This window comes from Culex pipiens, chromosome 3 (genome assembly GCF_016801865.2).
Source record: "Culex pipiens pallens isolate TS chromosome 3, TS_CPP_V2, whole genome shotgun sequence".
In the NCBI taxonomy this organism is placed as follows: Eukaryota; Metazoa; Arthropoda; class Insecta; order Diptera; family Culicidae; genus Culex; species Culex pipiens.
Window position 1 is genome coordinate 86,112,963 of NC_068939.1, and position 23,580 is coordinate 86,136,542.

Sequence of the window (23,580 nt, forward strand, 5' to 3'; positions counted from 1 at the left end):
GGGCCGGAATCCAAACACGGTACTCAATGCTGAACCGCAGATCAGTTACGATCTGATTAGCTTGCACCGCGGAGTTCACGATCACGCGGAGCTTGCTCTTGTTCAGCTTGGTACATTCGACCACCCCAGGATAGTGCTTCTGCAAATCCTTGGTAATCTGTACAAAGTTTAACGGCTTCTGTTTGGGCCGGAAGAAGACCACCCATTCCGTTTGCGATCCTTCTTGATACTGACGAGGACGTGGAATCGGTTTTTGAGAATGAGGATTCAGGGGCGGAGGGGGATTAGGATCCGGATTCGGCTCCGGTGTTTTAGGAGGAATTGGGTCTGGATTGGGAGGAATTGGATCTGGATTGGGAGGAATCGGGTCTGGAGTCAAGGGAGGAATCGGTGGTTGAGGGGGAACCGGATTCGGATCTGATTTAGGACGCTTTCGCTTCGTCCTCTTAGATCCGTCCGAGGATCCCCCTTTACCGCCAGCATCCTTATCCTTCAGGAAGAGGTCCCTGTTGGTGGTGTTTGAAGGAACTCCCAAAACGGAGTCCGCCATGTCCACGTCCTCGTCACCCTCAAGGGTTGAATCGAAGTCGCATTCCTCATGGTCCGACTCGGTCGGATCCATGTTTGCGAAGAAAACGCGATAAACTAAACGAAAATAAAAGTGATGAAACTAATCGCAAAAGTAAAAAAGGAGAGAAAAAAAAAAAAAAAAAAAAAAAAAAAAAAAAAATAGCCGAAAAAAAAAAAACTATGAGAAAAAAAAAAAAAACTAAACGCTAACAAAAAACTCGCCTTTTGCACTCACCGCCGAACTGGCCGCACTGGCTGCCGCCCGCAGGGGGCTGCGCGGGAAGCTCGTTTTTCGCCGCGCTTGTTGTTGTTGTTGTGTTGTGATGCCTGCTGCCAGACACAAGGCATGGGATGGGAAGGGGGATTGTGTAGGGGTCTTGGTTGGCTCTGCTGGCCTTTGCGTTTTGTCCTCAGCCGCAACTCGGTGTCCAGCTGCTGGGGCGATCTTGCTTTGCTTCCGGTGCAACCAGAAACGACGGCTTTGTGTGAAGGCGAGTTATACTAACTGGAGGAAAACTAACTGAAGGAAAACTAACTGGAAGAAAACTAAATAGATATTTTGGAATCTGAGAGGAACTGATAGATAGGATAGAGAACATCAAGGTCTAGTTGAGATAGTGCGTCTCGCATCGGTATTTCTGGTGGTCTTCCTCGGGCCCTGAGGGTATCTTTCAACTTAATTCTGTGAACATGGTGATCTGGACACGCCCATACGAGATGGTCGATGTCCTGATAACCATGCCCACAGTCGCATAAGTTCGTATCACTCATGTTGATACGGTAAAGATGAGCCTTGGACGAGTAATGGTTCGACATAAGGCGGGACATCGTTCTGATGAATCCACGCGTCAAGTCCATTCCCTTGAACCAGGCTTTTCTTTGCACCTTAGGTCGTATGGAATACATCCAACGTCCCTTGGTGTCGTCGTCCCATCCAGGAGCGCACGCTGCCTCGGCAAACCGTAGCATTCTTGTAGGCTAATTGGCCTTTCAAAAATGTCTCCACTCTCAGCACCCTTCTTGGCGAGCAAGTCCGCTTTCTCATTACCCGGAATCGAGCAATGAGCGCGGACCCACACCACCGTGATGCTGAAGGACTGAGCCGCCAGGTTGTTTAAAGTCTTGCGTATTTCCGTGAGGAAAAACGCAGACTCCCTGGTCGGCTTCAGAGACCGGATAGCCTCAACAGAGCTAAAGCTATCGGTGAAGATGAAGTAGTGATCAGGTGGCATGGTCTCGATGATTCGCAGTGCGCAGTAAACCGCGGCTAACTCTGCGACGTAAACCGAACTCGGGTCCTTCAGCTTAAAGAACAGCTGATAAGATTCATGATAAACACCGAAGCCCGTACAGCCGTCGAGCTTGGAGCCATCGGTGAAGAATCTGTTGTTTGGAGGAACGTGGTTGTACTTTGATGCGAAGATCGACGGTACAACTCCCCGCAGAAGATGGTTTGGGATACCGCGAGTATCGGCTTTCATGGACGTGTCGAAGCCAATCAGGGTGCTGCTGGTTAACGGAGGCGTGCGCTGTACCGTTGTGCTCGGGCTCCACTCCCACGATGACATAAAGTCATAATATAGAAGCATGCGCCGAGACTCAACGTGAAGGTTCAGCAACGTTTCAAAGTTGTCAATTACCAGTTTATTCCTGTAATCACACCGGATCAGGAACCGGTAAGACAGTTCGTAGTAACGAGTTCGCAGAGGCAACACTCCCGCCAAGACCTCGAGGGTCATGTTGTGAGTTGAGTGCATGCATCCCAAGACAATGCGAAGACTTCGGTACTGTATCCGCTGGAGAACCAACAAGCGTGATTTCGCAGCTGACTGGAAGCAGAAACTGCCATATTCCAGCACCGAGAGTATCGTTGTCTTGTACAGTCGAAGCAGGTCAGAAGGATGAGCACCCCACCGGTTGCCAGAGACACTGCGCAGAAAATTAGTTCTTTGCAGGCACTTTTGCTTCAGGTAGTTAATGTGCTTCCCCCATGTTCCCTTTTGATCGAAGATGGTACCCATGTACATGAAGTGGTCCGACTGCTCGATAGTCTTTCCCGAGAGAGAAAGATTGAGCTGCGGCGGTTCATGCTTCCCTGTAAAAACGACCAGTTCCGTCTTCGCCGGAGAGAATTCAATACCCTTTTCAACTGCCCAATGGGCCAAGTTGTTCAGGGTATCTTGCAAGGGTTCTAGCAGATCGACTTCCTTCTTGGCAGCGATTGAAACCACTGCGTCATCTGCGTACTGTATAAGGGTGCAGTCTCCGGTCAAGCAATCGTCGATATCGCTGACGTAGAAGTTATACATGGATGGGCTAAGGCGTGAGCCTTGTGCCAAACCCATGTAACTTATCCGGGTGATTGCCAGATCACCTTGCACAAAGTGCATGTGTTTTTCTGACAACAGGTTGATGAGGAAGTTGCACATCGTCGGATTGAGACCGCTCCGCCGCAGCTTTACTCCCAACACATCGATGGAGACTGAATCGAATGCACCCTTGATGTCTAGAAAGACAGAAGCCATTTGCTGTTTCTTACCACGGGCTATGTCGATCCCTGTGGCCAGCAAGGCTAGACAGTCGCTTGTTCCCTTGCCTCTCCGGAAGCCATACTGCGTGTCTGACAGCAAGTGCTCTCGTTCCATCCATGGTTCGAGGCGGTCGAGGATCATCTTCTCCAGCAACTTGCGTAGACACGACAGCAAGCTGATTGGACGATACGAGTTGTGGTCGGACGCCGGCTTACCGGGCTTTTGAATGGCAACCACCCGGACCTGTCGCCATTCGTGTGGAATTACGTTCTGCTCCACCAACGTGTTGAACAGTTTCAACAGACGCTGCTTGGCGACGTCCGGAAGATTCTTCAGCAAGCTGAACTTGATCTTGTCCGGACCAGGAGCAGTGTTGTTGCCCGTCAATAGTGCTATGGAGAGCTCTACCATCGAGAAGGGAGGATTAGAATCGCTCCCATCAACAACGTCGAATGATGGTTGTGTCGGCACCGAGTCCGGGCACACCTTCTTGGCGAAATCCAATATCCACTTGTCCGATTTTTCCACACTCTCGTTCGGAACGGAACCTCTTCGCATGGCCCTCGCAACGCGCCACAGAGTGCTCATGGACGTATCTGCTGGTAGTCCTTCAACGAACTCCCGCCAGTACATTCGCTTCTTCCGCTTCAGAGTATTACTGTACCTGCGATCAAGAGCTCTATACCTTTGGAAGTTCACTGGGGATCCACACTTGCAGAAGTCCACATAAGCTACAGACCTGGCCGCCGAGAGATCCGTACACTCCTTGTCCCACCAGGGAAGTGGAGGGCGCGTTCGGATGTACGGTCCCGGGACGGGTTTTGTCTGAGCTTGTAACGCACTGTCATAGATCAAATTAGCCAGAAACGCATATTCTTCAAGCGGTGCCAACCCAGCTCGCAACTCAACTCCAATGGAGACTGCCTCCGCGTACTGTTTCCAGTCGATATTTCGCGTCAGATCGTAAGGCATCTCCACCGTTGTCGATTGCTGTGGGCCATGGCTAACCAGAATAGCGATCGGCAAATGATCACTGCCACGAGGATCTTGAAGCACGTTCCAGTCACAAAGAACTGCCAGACTGTTGGAACAGAGCGACAAGTCGATGGCACTCGCCTTCGTACCGGACGTGGTTGGCGTTGGTGGTGTTGCGATCCGCGTAACTTGCTTGTCCCTGTTTAGGAGGGTCATCTGGAAGTCGTCGCAAAGTTCATGAATCAGATATGCTTGAGGGTCTGTCTTGTGACTTCCCCACTCGGTGCTGTGAAGATTAAAGTCACCCAGAACCAGTCGCGGTGCCTGCAACAGCTCAAGCATACTCCACAACTTTTGTCGAGTTAACGAAACCTGTGGAGGAACGTAGACGGACACAATGCAAATGTCCAGTCCTCTGATCCTGGCCTGTACTGCGACTGCTTCGATTCCTCCTAGCTTCGGGAGCGTGATCTTTCTAAAAGTGTGGCATTTCCTGATCCCAATCAGTACGCCTCCACCTCTATTTGGTCCTGCCCTGCTCTCTGTGATGATGTTGTACCCCCGGAAAGCTGGCGTCTCATCTCCGATAAGAAACGTTTCGCTCAGCGCAAACACATCACAGTACCGTTCGAATGCGAATTGTTGAAAATCGTTTAACTTGGGGGTTAAACTTCTACAATTCCATTGTAGAAAGGAGATGCCGTTTTTCGTTTTTGGTGTATTACCCATCAAAGGAAATGAACGACAAGGGGGGCATCGTGCTAGCAAGCTGTTTCCCAATGTGTCTAGCGAGAGGCTCAAACCGCTTTATGATTAAACGCGTCGGTTCACTCACGAAAGAGCACAGCCATTCCACGATTGTGGAAAAAGGAAGGACTCCTTTGAAGGCATCGGTGATCGGATTCGGTTGAGGAACCGGTTTTAGGGGGATCTTTGGCAGCTTGGGAACGGGCTTCAGCGGCTTGAGAGGAATCGGTGCCGGCTTTGGTGTCGGCTTCGGAGCGGGCTTACCCGACGGACCGAAAGGAAAATCCTCCTCGAAGTTCAACGAGTCACTTTCCTTACCCTTGCCGCCAGCGGCTTTTGTGGACTTGGAAACCTTGTTGCGCTTCGGATTTGGTCCGGAAGAGTCACTTTCCTCGTCTCTCCGGAAGAGGACTTCCTCCTCGTTTTCCTCGTCCCCCGAATCATCTGCCAAGGGGGCGAAACGATTGGATTGGTTCGCCTGACTAAGGATTTCCGCGAAGGACTTCTTGGAGCGTTCCTTCAAGGATCGCTTCATCTTGTCCTCGCGCTCCTTGTACTTTGGGCACTGCCGAGTTTTGTGCGGTTCCCCGCCACAAAGCAGGCATTTTTCAGCCTGCTTTTGGCATTCCACGTCCTTGTGGGGGCCTGCGCACTTTGAGCACTTGCTCTTGTTGCTGCAGTAGGTCTTGGTGTGTCCCAACTGCTGGCAGTTTTCGCAGCTCATCACACGCGGAACGTACAATCGAACTGGAAGCCGAAGCTTGTACAGCTCAATGTAGTCCGGCAGAGCTGACCCTGCAAAAGTCACCCGAAACGAGGCAGAAGGAATGAACTTCTTCTGGCCACTCTCGGTGGTGACGTTGCCCAGTTGCCGGCACTCGAGTACCTCCACAGCTGGAAGTTTAGGGTTCTTGAAGCGTCCCACCGCCCTTGAGAGGTCGACAAGCGACAGACTGTCATCGGTCACCACGCCGTCGATTTCGACTTTGTGGGCCGGAATCCAAACACGGTACTCGACACAGAACCGAATGTCTTTCACGATCTGGTTAGCTTCCTCGGCGGAGTTCACGATCACGCTGAGCTTGCTCTTGTTCAGCTTAGTACATTGTACCAGCCCAGGATAATGGTTATGCAGATCTTTCAGAGGCGACTCGTGCCCGAATGATGTACCTGTTCAATGTTAAAAAATGTTTTTACAGCTTTTTTCTTTCCAATGGCTTTTATTTTTACGTTTTATTATTTTTATACTATTATAATTTTCTGTTTATACAAATTCAATTAAAATTATGATTAAGGCTTTTAAAATTTATTTTTAAGACTTAATCATTAGCGTGGGGAATGTGGAAAAATAGAGCAATCGCTTTGCCATCCTTATCGAAATTCAAGGGAAGTTATTGAATATTATACTGAATTTTTAAACTATTCATCAGGATGTTAGAAAAAACAGCACATCCTTAACAAAAGAAAACTGTTTGTTGGGCTTTTTTAAGCCCAACTAATATTGAGCTAACTTGGTTACTATTTAAAAATTAAATTGACATTTTACTCTATACTTTTTAGAACCAGGTCGTATCGCTTTTGATCCTTTGTCAAATTTTTAGAGAATTGAATTGAAGAGCTTTTGATGTTAAAAACAAAACTACATGAATCCGAGATAATTCAAATATTTATTTTTAGCATAAGTGAAAAAAAAGTTTTCAGAACAAATTCATGCTACAGTATATGATAATAATAGATTCAACTATAGAGTGAACCGGGACTACAGTCTGAATAAACACAGTCGTTTTTGGAGCATTTAATGGCATCAAATCTTAAACTTTTTAAGGACCGCTTAAAATCCGCTTTAAATAGAACCATCCGAAAAATAAAATAACGATCATAATTGAAACTACTGTCATAATTTTTCTCATGTGTCCCGATTCTGGAAAAAAGCACAGTACTTTTTTGTTTCAATTGTTTCAATTCAATCTATCAATCACACTATCTTAACTTAACATTACATCACTTTCCAGTAGAGCAAGAATCCACTAGTAACAAAGAAGATCGCAGAGGTTCAACGCGCGCAGTTGAACATTCCAGTCTGCGCAACATAGCCTGATGCCTTTAAGTTGAAAGATACCCTCAGGGCCCGAGGAAGACCACCAGAAATCCCGATGCGAGACGCGCTTTCTCAACTAGACCTTGATGTTCTCTATCCTATCTATCAGTTCCTCTTAGATTCCAAAATATCTATTTAGTTTTCTTCCAGTTAGTTTCCCTTCAGTTAGTTTTCCTCTAGTTAGTATAATTCGCCTTCACACAAAGCCGTCGTTTCTGGTTGCACCGGAAGCAAAGCAAGATCGCCCCAGCAGCTGGACACCGAGTTGCGGCTGAGGACAAAACGCAAAGGCCAGCAGAGCCAACCAAGACCCCTACACAATCCCCCTTCCCTTCCCACGCCTTGTCTTTAACATCAATCCCTTCCCTACTAACCCCGAGTAGGCCGCGGGTAATCGGCTTCCCTCCCTCTAACATTTACACACAAGATCCTCTGTAATTATTAAGTCAAATGTAATTACAAAAGCCGACTCGGTCCTAACCAGGTCCCAGTACCGAAAAGGACCTAATAAAAATAATTTTATGAAAAAAAAAAAAAAAAAATAGCCTGATGCCTAAAAGTGCGCCAAATATAGAGCAATATCTGTGGTGCTCTCGCGCTCTCTCATTTAATCATGCTCTCAACGTGCTGTCAACGCGCTGGCTTGTTTACCTTTTGCATGCAGCTCCCTGGAGAGCTGAGCGAGCTAAGTCGGCTGGGGCCTGGGGGTGGCATTTCGCTCCCTCCCAAAAATGCTGTCAGTTCACGCTCTCAGATTGAACCTGATTTACCAACACATCGATACTGCCGCTGCGTATGAATAGGAAGCTCTTTACATGTGTTGAATTTTTTCTGTATTAGGTTTTACAGCGTGACGTCACGAGCGCACACGCACACACATTTTTACTTAGACACACGTGCAAAAAAATGTAAACAGTGCAGCCGAACTGTCAAATTTCTAACCTAAAAATCGAGTTGGCGTAAAACCTAATGGAGATTTTTTCCCCGACGTTCAGAGGGTCGGTGTTGAACGCGACGAGCATTTGCGCGTGGCCCGCTAGGCTGGCTCGCTTTAGTATTGGTGGGTTGTAAAGAGAGGTAAAGAGTAAAGGGTGGCGGGCCAAAGCTTTTTCGGTGCATGCAGCGCTGCTGAACATAGGGCGTTGATTTTGTTAACGTATATTCAAACAAAAATTGTAATAAACAATTATTGTATGTTGCTGGTTTAAAAAGCACCGTGGTACTTAAATAAAATAATTATTCGCTTGAAATCGGCTACCTGTTCAATGAACAGGTTGAACAGGTGGACGAGTCGCCTCTGAGATCTTTTGTGATCCGAACGAAGTTAAGGGGTTTTTGTTTGGGCCGGAAGAAGACCACCCACTCCGTCTGCGAGCCCCCCACGTACTGGCGAGCGCGAGCTTGAACTCGTCTTTCCTTGTCACCTGGTGGATTTGGATTTGGAGGGATCGGAGGGGTTGGTGCCGGTGGAATAGGATTCGGATTTGGCGGAATCGGAGGGGTTGGTGCCGGTGGAATTGGATTCGTATTTGGCGGGATCGGAGGAGTTGGGTTCGTTGGAATAGGAGTTGGATTTGTTGGGACCAGAGGACTTGGATTCAGTGGAAGAGCTGAATCCGGTTTTTGTGTTGGAGGGGAAGTGGGATCAGGTTTTGGGTATGGTTTCGGAGACAGTCGAGACTTGCGTTTCTTCGCTTTGCGCCCGCCAGTGCCCTTCACAACGACCTTGGTGTCCTTTCCGTAGAGTTCCAACGCGGTTTGGTTAGAGGGCACTCCTGGGAGAGGATCAACTTCACCCTCGTTGTCCGTGTCCCAGTCTTCGGACTCGGACATTTTTTCCACCTGGTCCTCATCCGGATCCATGGTTGGAATGAAAAACGAAAGAAAAACTAATACAAAAGCTAATCAAGATTTACGCGAAAAAGAAAAAAAAAACCCAGGCAAGAGAAAAAAAATGACTAACAAAAAAAAAACCATGAGAAAAAAAAAACTAAAAGCAAACAAAAAACTCGCCTTTCACACTCACCGCCGAACTGGCCGCACTAGCTGCCGCCCGCAGCGGGATGCGCGGGAAGCTCGTTTTCGCGCGCTTGTTGTTGTTGTTGTGCTGCCTGCTGCCAGCCACACACAAACACCGGGGTTGTCTCCGACCTGGCCTGGCCGAAAACTGGTCCGCCGACCGCAGTCGACTCTCCGGGGCCGCCTCCTGCGACCACCGCTCGTCTGCGTCTGCCGCCGCCTCCTCCTGCTGCCGCCTCACGGTAGCGGGAACTCGGGAAGCTGCCTTGGGGAACCGCCGCTTCTGCGCCGTCGCCGTGTCCGCTGCGTCCAAAACGTGGTGCCTCGCACCACCTGCAACCGCCGGAACGGAAAATCGCCGTCGAAAACGCCGAAATATCGCGCTAAAAAACTCGCGTAAGAGACAACTCGTCAACACGACCGACTCGTACCGAGTTTGACAGGAGAATGTATGCAAAGGTTTAAAAACAGGAAAATGTTGTTTTCTAAGTCTCACCCACATTGCTCCGGCAGAAGTCTCAGCGCGTGGTCGTGTTTTTTTCGCGGTGTGTTTGGCGCGTTTTTCACGGCGATTCCGAGGCGTGTGCGAGCGGACAAGCCCGTTCCGTTGGTCAGAGAGGCCACAATCTGGTCGTCGTGGACACGGCGGCGGTGCAGCGGCGGAGAAGGAACGAGTTCCCGTATCCGAGCAGCAGCAGCAGGAGGAGTCAGCAGCAGCGGCTGCGGAGGCAGCTGAGGCGAGAGACGGTCGTTGGCCGGTGGAATCGGCCCCGGAGAGTCGACTGCGGTCGGCGGACCAGTTTTCGGCCAGGCCAGGTCGGAGACATCCCCCGTTGTTTACGTGGCTGGCAGCAGGCAGCACAACAACAACAACAACAAGCGCGCGCAAACGAGCTTCCCGCGCATCCCGCTGCGGGCGGCAGCCAGTGCGGCCAGTTCGGCGGTGAGTGCAAAAGGCGAGTTTTTTGTTAGCGTTTAGTTTTTTTTTTGTTTTTTTTTTTTTCTCATAGTTTTTTTTTCGGTTAGTTTTTTTTTCTTTCTCCTTTTTTACTTTTGCGATTAGTTTCATCACTTTCATTTTCGTTTAGTTTATCGCGTTTCTTCGCAAACATGGATCCGACCGAGTCGGACCATGAGGAATTCGACTTCGATTCAACCCTTGAGGGTGACGAGGACGTGGAAATGGAGGACTCTGTTTTGGGAGTTCCTTCAAACACTACCAACAGGGACCTCTTCCTGAAGGATAAGGATGCTGGCGGTAAAGGGGGATCCTCGGACGGGTCTAAGAGGACGAAGCGAAAGCGTTCTAAATCAGATCCGAATCCGGTTCCCCCTCAACCACCGATTCCTCCCTTGACTCCAGACCCGATTCCTCCCTTGACTCCAGACCCGATTCCTCCCTTGACTCCAGAACCGATTCCTCCCAATCCAGACCCAATTCCTCCTAAAACACCGGTGCCAAATCCGGATCCAAATCCCCCCCCGCCCCTGAATCCTCATTCTCAAAAACCGATTCCTCGTCCTCGTCAGTATCAAGAGGGATCGCAAACGGAATGGGTGGTCTTCTTCCGGCCCAAACAGAAGCCGTTAAACTTTGTACAGATCACCAAGGATTTGCAGAAGCACTATCCTGGGGTGGTCGAATGTACCAAGCTGAACAAGAGCAAGCTCCGCGTGATCGTGAACTCCGCGATGCAAGCGAATCAGATCGTAACTGATCTGCGGTTCAGCATTGAGTACCGTGTTTGGATTCCGGCCCACAAAGTCGAAATCGATGGCGTGGTGACCGATGACAGTCTGTCGCTTGTCGACCTCTCAAGGGCGGTGGGACGCTTCAAGAACCCTAAACTTCCAGCTGTGGAGGTACTCGAGTGCCGGCAACTGGGCAACGTCATCACCGAGGGTGGCCAGAAGAAGTTCATTCCTTCTGCCTCGTTCCGGGTGACTTTTGCAGGGTCAGCTCTGCCGGACTACATTGAGCTGTACAAGCTTCGGCTTCCAGTTCGATTGTACGTTCCGCGAGTGATGAGCTGCGAAAACTGCCAGCAGTTGGGACACACCAAGACCTACTGCAGCAACAAGAGCAAGTGCTCAAAGTGCGCCGGCCCCCACAAGGACGTGGATTGCCAAAAGCAGGCTGAAAAATGCCTGCTTTGTGGCGGGGAACCGCACAAAACTCGGCAGTGCCCAAAGTACAAGGAGCGCGAGGACAAGATGAAGCGATCCTTGAGGGAACGCTCCAAGAAGTCCTTTGCGGAAATCCTTAGTAAGGTGACTCACTCCAATCGCTTCGCTCCTTTGGCGGATGAAGATTCGGAGGACGAGGAATCCGATGTGGAGGTTCTCTTCCAGAAAGACGAGGAAAGTGACTCTTCCGGGCCAAACCCGAAGCGCAACAAGGCTTCCAAGTCCAGAAAAGCCGCTGGCGGCAAGGGTAAGGAAAGTGACTCGTTGAACTTTGAGGAGGATTTTCCTTTCGGTCCGTCGGGTAAGCCCGCTCCGAAGCCGGCACCGAAGCCAGTTCCCAAGCCGCTGAAGCCCGTTCCCAAACTGCCAAAGATCCCTCTGAAACCGGTTCCTCAACCGAATCCGATCACCGATGCCTTCAAAGGAGTCCTTACTTTTTCCACAATCGTGGAATGGCTGTGCTCTTTTGTGAGTGAACCGACGCGTTTAATCATAAAGCGGTTTGAGCCTCTCGCTAGACACATCGGGAAACAGCTTGCTAGCACGATGCCCCTCTTGTCGTTCATTTCCTTTGATGGGTAATACACCAAAAACGAAAAACGGCATCTCCTTTCTACAATGGAATTGTAGAAGTTTAACCCCCAAGTTAAACGATTTTCAACAATTCGCATTCGAACGGGTCTGTGATGTGTTTGCGCTGAGCGAAACGTTTCTTATCGGAGATGAGACGCCAGCTTTCCGGGGGTACAACATCATCACAGAGAGCAGGGCAGGACCAAATAGAGGTGGAGGCGTACTGATTGGGATCAGGAAATGCCACACTTTTAGAAAGGTCACGCTCCCGAAGCTAGGAGGAATCGAAGCAGTCGCAGTACAGGCCAGGATCAGAGGACTGGACATTTGCATTGTGTCCGTCTACGTTCCTCCACAGGTGTCGTTAACTCGACAAAAGTTGTGGGGTATGCTTGAGCTGTTGCAGGCACCGCGACTGGTTCTGGGTGACTTTAATCTTCACAGCACCGAGTGGGGAAGTCACAAGACAGACCCTCAAGCATATCTGATTCACGAACTGTGCGACGACTTCCAGATGACCCTCCTAAACAGGGACAAGCAAGTTACGCGCATTGCAACACCACCAACGCCAACCACGTCCGGTACGAAGGCGAGTGCCATCGACTTGTCGCTCTGTTCCAACAGTCTGGCAGTTCTCTGTGACTGGAACGTGCTCCAAGATCCTCGTGGCAGTGATCATTTGCCGATCGCTATTCTGGTTAGCCATGGCCCACAGCAATCGACAACGGTGGAGATGCCTTACGATCTGACGCGAAATATCGACTGGAAACAGTACGCGGAGGCAGTCTCCATTGGAGTTGAGTTGCGAGATGGGTTGGCACCGCTTGAAGAATATGCTTTTCTGGCTAATTTGATCTATGACAGTGCGTTACAAGCTCAGACGAAACCCGTCCCGGGACCATACATCCGAACGCGCCCTCCACTTCCCTGGTGGGACAAGGAGTGTACGGATCTCTCGGTGGCCAGGTCAGAAGCTTATGTGGACTTCTGCAAGTGTGGATTCCGAGCGAACTTCCAAAAGTACAGAGCTCTTGATCGCAGGTACAGTAATACTCTGAAGCGGAAGAAGCGAATGTACTGGCGGGAGTTCGTTGAAGGACTACCAGCAGATACGTCCATGAGCACTCTGTGGCGCGTTGCGAGGGCCATGCGTAGAGGTTCCGTTCCGAACGAGAGTGTGGAAAAATCGGACAAGTGGATATTGGATTTCGCCAAGAAGGTGTGCCCGGACTCGGTGCCGACACAACCATCATTCGACGTTGTTGATGGGAGCGATTCTAATCCTCCCTTCTCGATGGTAGAGCTCTCCATAGCACTATTGACGGGCAACAACACTGCTCCTGGTCCGGACAAGATCAAGTTCAGCTTGCTGAAGAATCTTCCGGACGTCGCCAAGCAGCGTCTGTTGAATCTGTTCAACACGTTGGTGGAGCAGAACATAATTCCACACGATTGGCGACAGGTCCGGGTGGTTGCCATTCAAAAGCCCGGTAAGCCGGCGTCCGACCACAACTCGTATCGTCCAATCAGCTTGCTGTCGTGTCTACGCAAGTTGCTGGAGAAGATGATCCTCGACCGCCTCGAACCATGGATGGAACGAGAGCACTTGCTGTCTGACACGCAGTATGGCTTCCGGAGAGGCAAGGGAACAAGCGACTGTCTAGCCTTGCTGGCCACAGGAATCGACATAGCCCGTGGTAAAAAACAGCAAATGGCTTCTGTCTTCCTAGATATCAAGGGTGCATTCGATTCAGTCTCCATCGAGGTGTTGGGAGTAAAGCTGCGGCGGAGCGGTCTCAATCCGACGATGTGCAACTTCCTCATCAACCTGTTGTCAGAAAAACACATGCACTTTGTGCAAGGTGATCTGGCAATCACCCGGATAAGTTACATGGGTTTGGCACAAGGCTCACGCCTTAGTCCATCCATGTATAACTTCTATGTCAGCGATATCGACGATTGCTTGACCGGAGACTGCACCCTTATACAGTACGCAGATGACGCAGTGGTTTCAATCGCTGCCAAGAAAGAAGTCGATCTGCTAGAACCCTTGCAAGATACCCTGAACAACTTGGCCCATTGGGCAGTTGGAAAGGGTATTGAATTCTCTCCGGAGAAGACGGAACTGGTCGTTTTTACGGGGAAGCATGAACCGCCGCAGCTCAATCTTTCTCTCTCGGGAAAGAATATCGAGCAGTCGGACCACTTCATGTACATGGGTACCATCTTCGATCAAAAGGGAACATGGGGGAAGCACATTAACTACCTGAAGCAAAAGTGCCTGCAAAGAACTAATTTTCTGCGCAGCGTCTCTGGCAACCGGTGGGGTGCTCATCCTTCTGACCTGCTTCGACTGTACAAGACAACGATACTCTCGGTGCTGGAATATGGCAGTTTCTGCTTCCAGTCAGCTGCGAAATCACGCTTGTTGGTTCTCCAGCGGATACAGTACCGAAGTCTTCGCATTGTCTTGGGATGCATGCACTCAACTCACAACATGACCCTCGAGGTCTTGGCGGGAGTATTGCCTCTGCGAACTCGTTACTACGAACTGTCTTACCGGTTCCTGATCCGGTGTGATTACAGGAATAAACTGGTAATTGACAACTTTGAAACGTTGCTGAACCTTCACGTTGAGTCTCGGCGCATGCTTCTATATTATGACTTTATGTCATCGTGGGAGTGGAGCCCGAGCACAACGGTACAGCGCACGCCTCCGTTAACCAGCAGCACCCTGATTGGCTTCGACACGTCCATGAAAGCCGATACTCGCGGTATCCCAAACCATCTTCTGCGGGGAGTTGTACCGTCGATCTTCGCATCAAAGTACAACCATGTTCCTCCAAACAACAGATTCTTCACCGATGGCTCCAAGCTCGACGGCTGTACGGGCTTCGGTGTTCATCATGAATCTTATCAGCTGTTCTTTAAGCTGAAGGACCCGAGTTCGGTTTACGTCGCAGAGTTAGCCGCGGTTTACTGCGCACTGCGAATCATCGAGACCATGCCACCTGATCACTACTTCATCTTCACCGATAGCTTTAGCTCTGTTGAGGCTATCCGGTCTCTGAAGCCGACCAGGGAGTCTACGTTTTTCCTCACGGAAATACGTAAGACTTTAAACAACCTGGCGGCTCAGTCCTTCAGCATCACGGTGGTGTGGGTCCGCGCTCATTGCTCGATTCCGGGTAATGAGAAGGCGGACTTGCTCGCCAAGAAGGGTGCTGAGAGTGGAGACATTTTTGAAAGGCCAATCAGCCTACAAGAATGCTACGGTTTTCCGAGGCAGCGTGCGCTTCTGGATTGGCAAAAACAATGGGACGACGACACCAAGGGACGTTGGATGTATTCCATACGACCTAAGGTGCAAAGAAAAGCCTGGTTCAAGGGAATGGACTTGACGCGTGGATTCATCAGAACGATGTCCCGCCTTATGTCGAACCATTACTCGTCCAAGGCTCATCTGTACCGTATCAACATGAGTGATACGAACCTTTGCGACTGTGGGCAGGGTTATCAAGACATCGACCATCTCGTATGGGCGTGTCCAGATCACCATGTTCACAGAATTAAGTTGAAAGATACCCTCAGGGCCCGAGGAAGACCACCAGAAATTCCGATGCGAGACGCGTTATCTCAACTAGACCTTGATGTTCTCTATCCGATCTATCAGTTCCTCTTAGATTCCAAAATATCTATTTAGTTTTTCTTCCAGTTAGTTTTCCTTCAGTTAGTTTTCCTTCTGTTAGTATAACTCGCCTTCACACAAAGCCGTCGTTTCTGGTTGCACCGGAAGCAAAGCAAGAACGCCCCAGCAGCTGGACACCGAGTTGCGGCTGAGGACAAAACGCAAAGGCCAGCAGAGCCAACCAAGACCCCTACACAATCCCCCTTCCCATCCCATGCCTTGTCTTTAACATCAATCCCTTCCCTACTAACCCCGAGTAGGCCGCGGGTAATCGGCTCCCCTCCCACTAACATTTACACACAAGATCCTCTGTAATTATTAAGCCAAATGTAATTACAAAAGCCGACTCGGTCCTAACCAGGTCCCAGTACCGAAAAGGACCTAATAAAAATAATTTTATGAAAAAAAAAAAAAAAAAAAGTCTCACCCAAAAAACACACCATTTTCTAATTCCGAGCGAACTTCCAAAAGTACAGAGCTCTTGATCGCAGGTACAGTAATACTCTGAAGCGGAAGAAGCGAATGTACTGGCGGGAGTTCGTTGAAGGACTACCAGCAGATACGTCCATGAGCACTCTGTGGCGCGTTGCGAGGGCCATGCGTAGAGGTTCCGTTCCGAACGAGAGTGTGGAAAAATCGGACAAGTGGATATTGGATTTCGCCAAGAAGGTGTGCCCGGACTCGGTGCCGACACAACCATCATTCGACGTTGTTGATGGGAGCGATTCTAATCCTCCCTTCTCGATGGTAGAGCTCTCCATAGCACTATTGACGGGCAACAACACTGCTCCTGGTCCGGACAAGATCAAGTTCAGCTTGCTGAAGAATCTTCCGGACGTCGCCAAGCAGCGTCTGTTGAAACTGTTCAACACGTTGGTGGAGCAGAACGTAATTCCACACGAATGGCGACAGGTCCGGGTGGTTGCCATTCAAAAGCCCGGTAAGCCGGCGTCCGACCACAACTCGTATCGTCCAATCAGCTTGCTGTCGTGTCTACGCAAGTTGCTGGAGAAGATGATCCTCGACCGCCTCGAACCATGGATGGAACGAGAGCACTTGCTGTCTGACACGCAGTATGGCTTCCGGAGAGGCAAGGGAACAAGCGACTGTCTAGCCTTGCTGGCCACAGGAATCGACATAACCAAAGAACCAGAAAAAAACACCATTTTCTAATTCCGAGCGAACTTCCAAAAGTACAGAGCTCTTGATCGCAGGTACAGTAATACTCTGAAGCGGAAGAAGCGAATGTACTGGCGGGAGTTCGTTGAAGGACTACCAGCAGATACGTCCATGAGCACTCTGTGGCGCGTTGCGAGGGCCATGCGTAGAGGTTCCGTTCCGAACGAGAGTGTGGAAAAATCGGACAAGTGGATATTGGATTTCGCCAAGAAGGTGTGCCCGGACTCGGTGCCGACACAACCATCATTCGACGTTGTTGATGGGAGCGATTCTAATCCTCCCTTCTCGATGGTAGAGCTCTCCATAGCACTATTGACGGGCAACAACACTGCTCCTGGTCCGGACAAGATCAAGTTCAGCTTGCTGAAGAATCTTCCGGACGTCGCCAAGCAGCGTCTGTTGAAACTGTTCAACACGTTGGTGGAGCAGAACGTAATTCCACACGAATGGCGACAGGTCCGGGTGGTTGCCATTCAAAAGCCCGGTAAGCCGGCGTCCGACCACAACTCGTATCGTCCAATCAGCTTGCTGTCGTGTCTACGCAAGTTGCTGGAGAAGATGATCCTCGACCGCCTCGAACCATGGATGGAACGAGAGCACTTGCTGTCTGACACGCAGTATGGCTTCCGGAGAGGCAAGGGAACAAGCGACTGTCTAGCCTTGCTGGCCACAGGAATCGACATAGCCCGTGGTAAAAAACAGCAAATGGCTTCTGTCTTCCTAGATATCAAGGGTGCATTCGATTCAGTCTCCATCGAGGTGTTGGGAGTAAAGCTGCGGCGGAGCGGTCTCAATCCGACGATGTGCAACTTCCTCATCAACCTGTTGTCAGAAAAACACATGCACTTTGTGCAAGGTGATCTGGCAATCACCCGGATAAGTTACATGGGTTTGGCACAAGGCTCACGCCTTAGTCCATCCATGTATAACTTCTATGTCAGCGATATCGACGATTGCTTGACCGGAGACTGCACCCTTATACAGTACGCAGATGACGCAGTGGTTTCAATCGCTGCCAAGAAAGAAGTCGATCTGCTAGAACCCTTGCAAGATACCCTGAACAACTTGGCCCATTGGGCAGTTGGAAAGGGTATTGAATTCTCTCCGGAGAAGACGGAACTGGTCGTTTTTACGGGGAAGCATGAACCGCCGCAGCTCAATCTTTCTCTCTCGGGAAAGAATATCGAGCAGTCGGACCACTTCATGTACATGGGTACCATCTTCGATCAAAAGGGAACATGGGGGAAGCACATTAACTACCTGAAGCAAAAGTGCCTGCAAAGAACTAATTTTCTGCGCAGCGTCTCTGGCAACCGGTGGGGTGCTCATCCTTCTGACCTGCTTCGACTGTACAAGACAACGATACTCTCGGTGCTGGAATATGGCAGTTTCTGCTTCCAGTCAGCTGCGAAATCACGCTTGTTGGTTCTCCAGCGGATACAGTACCGAAGTCTTCGCATTGTCTTGGGATGCATGCACTCAACTCACAACATGACCCTCGAGGTCTTGGCGGGAGTATTGCCTCTGCGAACTCGTTACTACGAACTGTCTTACCGGTTCCTGATCCGGTGTGATTACAGGAATAAACTGGTAATTGACAACTTTGAAACGTTGCTGAACCTTCACGTTGAGTCTCGGCGCATGCTTCTATATTATGACTTTATGTCATCGTGGGAGTGGAGCCCGAGCACAACGGTACAGCGCACGCCTCCGTTAACCAGCAGCACCCTGATTGGCTTCGACACGTCCATGAAAGCCGATACTCGCGGTATCCCAAACCATCTTCTGCGGGGAGTTGTACCGTCGATCTTCGCATCAAAGTACAACCATGTTCCTCCAAACAACAGATTCTTCACCGATGGCTCCAAGCTCGACGGCTGTACGGGCTTCGGTGTTCATCATGAATCTTATCAGCTGTTCTTTAAGCTGAAGGACCCGAGTTCGGTTTACGTCGCAGAGTTAGCCGCGGTTTACTGCGCACTGCGAATCATCGAGACCATGCCACCTGATCACTACTTCATCTTCACCGATAGCTTTAGCTCTGTTGAGGCTATCCGGTCTCTGAAGCCGACCAGGGAGTCTACGTTTTTCCTCACGGAAATACGTAAGACTTTAAACAACCTGGCGGCTCAGTCCTTCAGCATCACGGTGGTGTGGGTCCGCGCTCATTGCTCGATTCCGGGTAATGAGAAGGCGGACTTGCTCGCCAAGAAGGGTGCTGAGAGTGGAGACATTTTTGAAAGGCCAATCAGCCTACAAGAATGCTACGGTTTTCCGAGGCAGCGTGCGCTTCTGGATTGGCAAAAACAATGGGACGACGACACCAAGGGACGTTGGATGTATTCCATACGACCTAAGGTGCAAAGAAAAGCCTGGTTCAAGGGAATGGACTTGACGCGTGGATTCATCAGAACGATGTCCCGCCTTATGTCGAACCATTACTCGTCCAAGGCTCATCTGTACCGTATCAACATGAGTGATACGAACCTTTGCGACTGTGGGCAGGGTTATCAAGACATCGACCATCTCGTATGGGCGTGTCCAGATCACCATGTTCACAGAATTAAGTTGAAAGATACCCTCAGGGCCCGAGGAAGACCACCAGAAATTCCGATGCGAGACGCGTTATCTCAACTAGACCTTGATGTTCTCTATCCGATCTATCAGTTCCTCTTAGATTCCAAAATATCTATTTAGTTTTTCTTCCAGTTAGTTTTCCTTCAGTTAGTTTTCCTTCTGTTAGTATAACTCGCCTTCACACAAAGCCGTCGTTTCTGGTTGCACCGGAAGCAAAGCAAGAACGCCCCAGCAGCTGGACACCGAGTTGCGGCTGAGGACAAAACGCAAAGGCCAGCAGAGCCAACCAAGACCCCTACACAATCCCCCTTCCCATCCCATGCCTTGTCTTTAACATCAATCCCTTCCCTACTAACCCCGAGTAGGCCGCGGGTAATCGGCTCCCCTCCCACTAACATTTACACACAAGATCCTCTGTAATTATTAAGCCAAATGTAATTACAAAAGCCGACTCGGTCCTAACCAGGTCCCAGTACCGAAAAGGACCTAATAAAAATAATTTTATGAAAAAAAAAAAAAAAAAGTCTCACCCAAAAAACACACCATTTTCTAATTCCGATATCTCAGCAACTAATGGTTCGATTTTCAATGTTAAAATATAATTTTCCGATCATTAAAACAATATATTTTTTTTAAATCAAGACTAACATTTTAAAAGGGCGTAATATTGAATTGTCGTTCGCGAAATTGATGATTCCTTCGATTTGTGTCAGCAAAATTGAACAAATTGAATTGAATTGTTTTCTAGAGAAATGTTAGTAAAATCTACAACCTAGCAATAACAACCCCTGTCTTTCGTTTCAGTTCCGCAAATCGATCTATGTCGTGCCGACCAAACCGGAAGACATCGGCGCAAACCACGAGCTGTGGTACGGCCTGTTCCAGTCGGCGCTGCTGGGCTCGAAGCCGTTCCTGAACATTGACGTGTCGCACAAGGCGTTCCCACGTGGTGGCCCGGTGCTCGATGTGGTGGCCTCGCTGAACCGTAATTCTCTTCCCACATCTCTCGCCGGTTGGTTGGCCCAACAGGTGCATGACTATCTGAAGGGCATGGAAGTGGTTTACACTGGACCTAACGGAGTGGGAAAGACGTTCAAGTACAACAGCTTGAAGGGACCGGCCAGTACGCAAAAGTTCAAACTGGAGGATGGTTCGGAATCGACCGTTGCGGCGTACTTCCAGAAGCAGGGAGTTCGTCTGAGGTTCCCGGATCTGCCGGTGATGCACGTCGGAAGCACCATCCGTAACATTATGGTGCCGATGGAACTGTGTGCGATTCCGCCGGGACAGGCGTTGATCAAGAAGCATCCGGACCAGTGCACCCAGATGATTATCCGACGGTCAGCCACGGATACGGTCACCCGGAAGGGCAAAATCATGGACATTTTCAACCAAATCGATTACAACAACAGCAAGACGATTAAGGACTTTGGCTTTGGCGTGGGCAATTCGTTCGAGGTTGTCGACGGACGCATCATTGGACCGCCGAGCGTGCTGTATCGTAACAACGTCACAATCACACCCTCGCGAGGCCAATGGCGCGCGGACAATGCGTCCTTCATCCAGATCAACCCGCAACCGCTGCGCTGGAGAATCCTAAACCTGGACGACCGCACTCGTCCGGCCGGGATCCAGCAGCTTGGGCAAAACATTTTCCAAGTGTCCAGGAAGCATGGCATCCAGCTGGAGCCGTTCTCGATGCAGCAGACGTACTACGAACCGCGCGACCTTCGCAACGCCATCCGTGAGGTGGACTCGATCTTTGAAGATTTGAAGAAGCAAAGAATGGACTTTGTCATCGTGGTCATTTCCGGCATGGGTGATCAATACTCGAAGGTTAAGCAACGAGCGGAGCTGGTAACCGGTCTGTTGACGCAGTGTATCAAGGGGGACACGGTGTACAAGAAGGCGGGCGATATGAGCACCATCAACAACATTTGGCTTAAGGTAAGCTGGGTTTTCCTTTTTAAGTCTCCAAATTGTACTGATTTTTTTCTACCACTTCGCCGCAGATCAACGCCAAAACCAACGGGACGAACCACGTGCTGAAGCCGGAATGCAAGCCGCCCCTCATCCGCAAACGCGTCATGTACGTCGGAGCGGACGTAACCCATCCCTCGCCCGAACAAACCAACATCCCGAGTGTGGTGGGCGTGGCCGCTTCGTACGACCTGGAAGGATTCCGGTACAACTGCTGCTACCGCCTGCAGAACCCCAAGGACGAAATGATCCGCGACCTCGAAAACATCATCAAGAAGCAGCTCCTGCAGTTCAAGACGTGCAACGGCGCGCTCCCCGATCTGATCATGTACTACCGGGATGGCGTCTCCGAGGGACAATTCTCCGAGATCCTAACCATCGAACTGAACGCGATCCAGAGTGCGGTCGCCTCCACAAGTCCGGGCGCGAAGGTCGCCGTCACGTTCATCGTGGTCCAGAAGCGGCACCACGCGCGCTTCTTCCCGACCCGCGGAACCATCGATGTCGAAGGCCGAAACCAGAATCTTCCCCCGGGCACGGTCGTGGACAAGCACATTACGGCGCCGAATCAGTACCAGTTTTTCCTGATTTCCCACCAGGCGGTCCAGGGCGTGGCCAAGCCGACCAAGTACTGCGTCCTCTACGACGACGTCAACTCCGATCCGGACGAGCTGCAATCGGTCACGTACGCGCTCTGTCACATGTTTGCACGCTGCAACCGGGCCGTGTCCTATCCGGCACCGACCTATTACGCGCATTTGGCCGCCTTCCGGGGCCGGGTTTACATCAAGGAGTGAGTTGCGCTGCGTTGGATGATGCGAACATGTTCTAATGTTATGTTTTTTTTTCTCGTGTTGTTTCAGTCGCCGTCTGAACATGAACGACCTGGCTGGAGAGTACCGGAAGATGCAGATCAAGCCGGAAATCATCGACGGGCATCCGATGTTCTTCGTTTAAAATTATTACATTCTTTTTTTTTTTGCGCTCATGGTCCTATAAGCTATTGTTTTTCGTAAGTTTATAGAACCTATTAAAAAAAAACTCTAGAATTTAAGTTTTTAAAGTCATCAGTGGCATTTTATTTACAAAAACAATCAAAACTAATGAAAAATCGAATCTCTGTTTGGAAAAAAAATATTTGGTAAACTCAAAGATTAGAGGTTGAAATTTCCCAAAAAAAAATGTTCTGGTCCTTTTTTTCCTTATTTTTGAAAAGATTTGATAACGGATCCACTAAATGACTATTGGCATTTGTTCACGAAACTCTGTAACATGCCTTATTTTTTAATATATATAAACTATTTTTAAATAGTATAAAGCAAGATTTATACACTTTTTTCTCATCATTGCACGAATTTTTTTTAAAAACTTTGCTTATCATTACAAACTAAAGTGATAAAAAAACATACTAACCTATTATACCCACACAAAAAAATATTGATTGAACAACACCATTATACATGACCCATTTCCGTAGTAACTTTTCAATACGGCGTAACCTTGGGCAAACACCAGCAATTTTAAACCATATTGAAAAGATATTGCAGAATTTATGTTATTCGTAACCATAAATGTAAAATAAACTTTTATTTGTTTTTTCCCCTAGCTTAGCATAAAAATGTGTTTTATTTTCATCTTATCATAAACCAGCCTGAGCTTTACAAAAATGCACATTCAAACAGATATGTATTTAAAATCTTCAATTCTTCCGCTAAAATATATTTTTTGATAATACAGTAAGTATCAAAGTATAAATACTCAAAAAATATAGCGGTATACGCACTTCGGCATTTAAAAGTGCAATCAGAAGCTCATTTCTAAATTAGTTTTAAACTTTTTAATTAACTTTGTTTGGAAAATTTGTTTTTCTTTATTTTGGCTCTATTGTAAAATCCTACAGTTCCTTCCTTGACTTGACAAAAAGTACACACTACAAGTTATCGTATCCAATAAAGCAACAAATTACAAAATTACAATTACTTCGGAAGGAACCAGTCAAGAAAAAAATCAAATGGGCAGCAGCGGTAGCGCAAGCAAGTCAGAGAGGGTGAAGAAAAGCCCCAAGAAATCGCTCCCTCTCCTTTGTTCTGCTGTCCGTAAAGCTGTTTCTTGACCCCTTTCCTTCCGATCTGCATACTAGCCTTATAACAAAATACCGTATATTTTGCAAATTTCTAAATTTTCATAATTTGCATTATGGGCAGCGCCGTACCTAGGGGTTGGCGCAGTTGGCGACCGGAGCCCTTGGGGGGCGCCAAAATCGATGATTGTACATAATTTTCATGTCAGCTATAACATCTTCATTAGATATTTGAAACAGAAAGGGCGCCGAATTATAAAATAGAATTACAATTAACTAATTTGGTTTAAAATATAAAAACAATATTTAGGGGCGCCAAAGTCAATTGTATGAATATTTCTACTGAAGTGTTTTTGAAAATTCATACTTAATGCTA

General features: G+C 49.0%; 2 protein-coding genes across 2 annotated transcripts; one reads left to right on the forward strand and one right to left on the reverse strand.

Annotated features, from left to right (window-relative positions):
- Positions 1–8,175: 8,175 nt before the first annotated feature.
- On the reverse strand, positions 8,176–8,784 carry LOC128093375 (circumsporozoite protein-like). Its single transcript, XM_052709922.1, has one exon. The coding sequence runs from the start codon at positions 8,782–8,784 to the stop codon at positions 8,176–8,178; it is 609 nt and encodes a 202-aa protein (XP_052565882.1).
- Positions 8,785–10,632: 1,848 nt separating this feature from the next.
- LOC120418661 (protein argonaute-2) lies at positions 10,633–22,729 on the forward strand. The gene is made up of 4 exons (XM_039581108.2): positions 10,633–10,664; positions 19,921–21,091; positions 21,157–21,917; positions 21,988–22,729. The coding sequence occupies exons 1-4, from the start codon at positions 10,633–10,635 to the stop codon at positions 22,079–22,081; spliced, it is 2,058 nt and encodes a 685-aa protein (XP_039437042.2). The 3' UTR covers positions 22,082–22,729.
- The last annotated feature ends 851 nt before the right edge of the window (positions 22,730–23,580 follow it).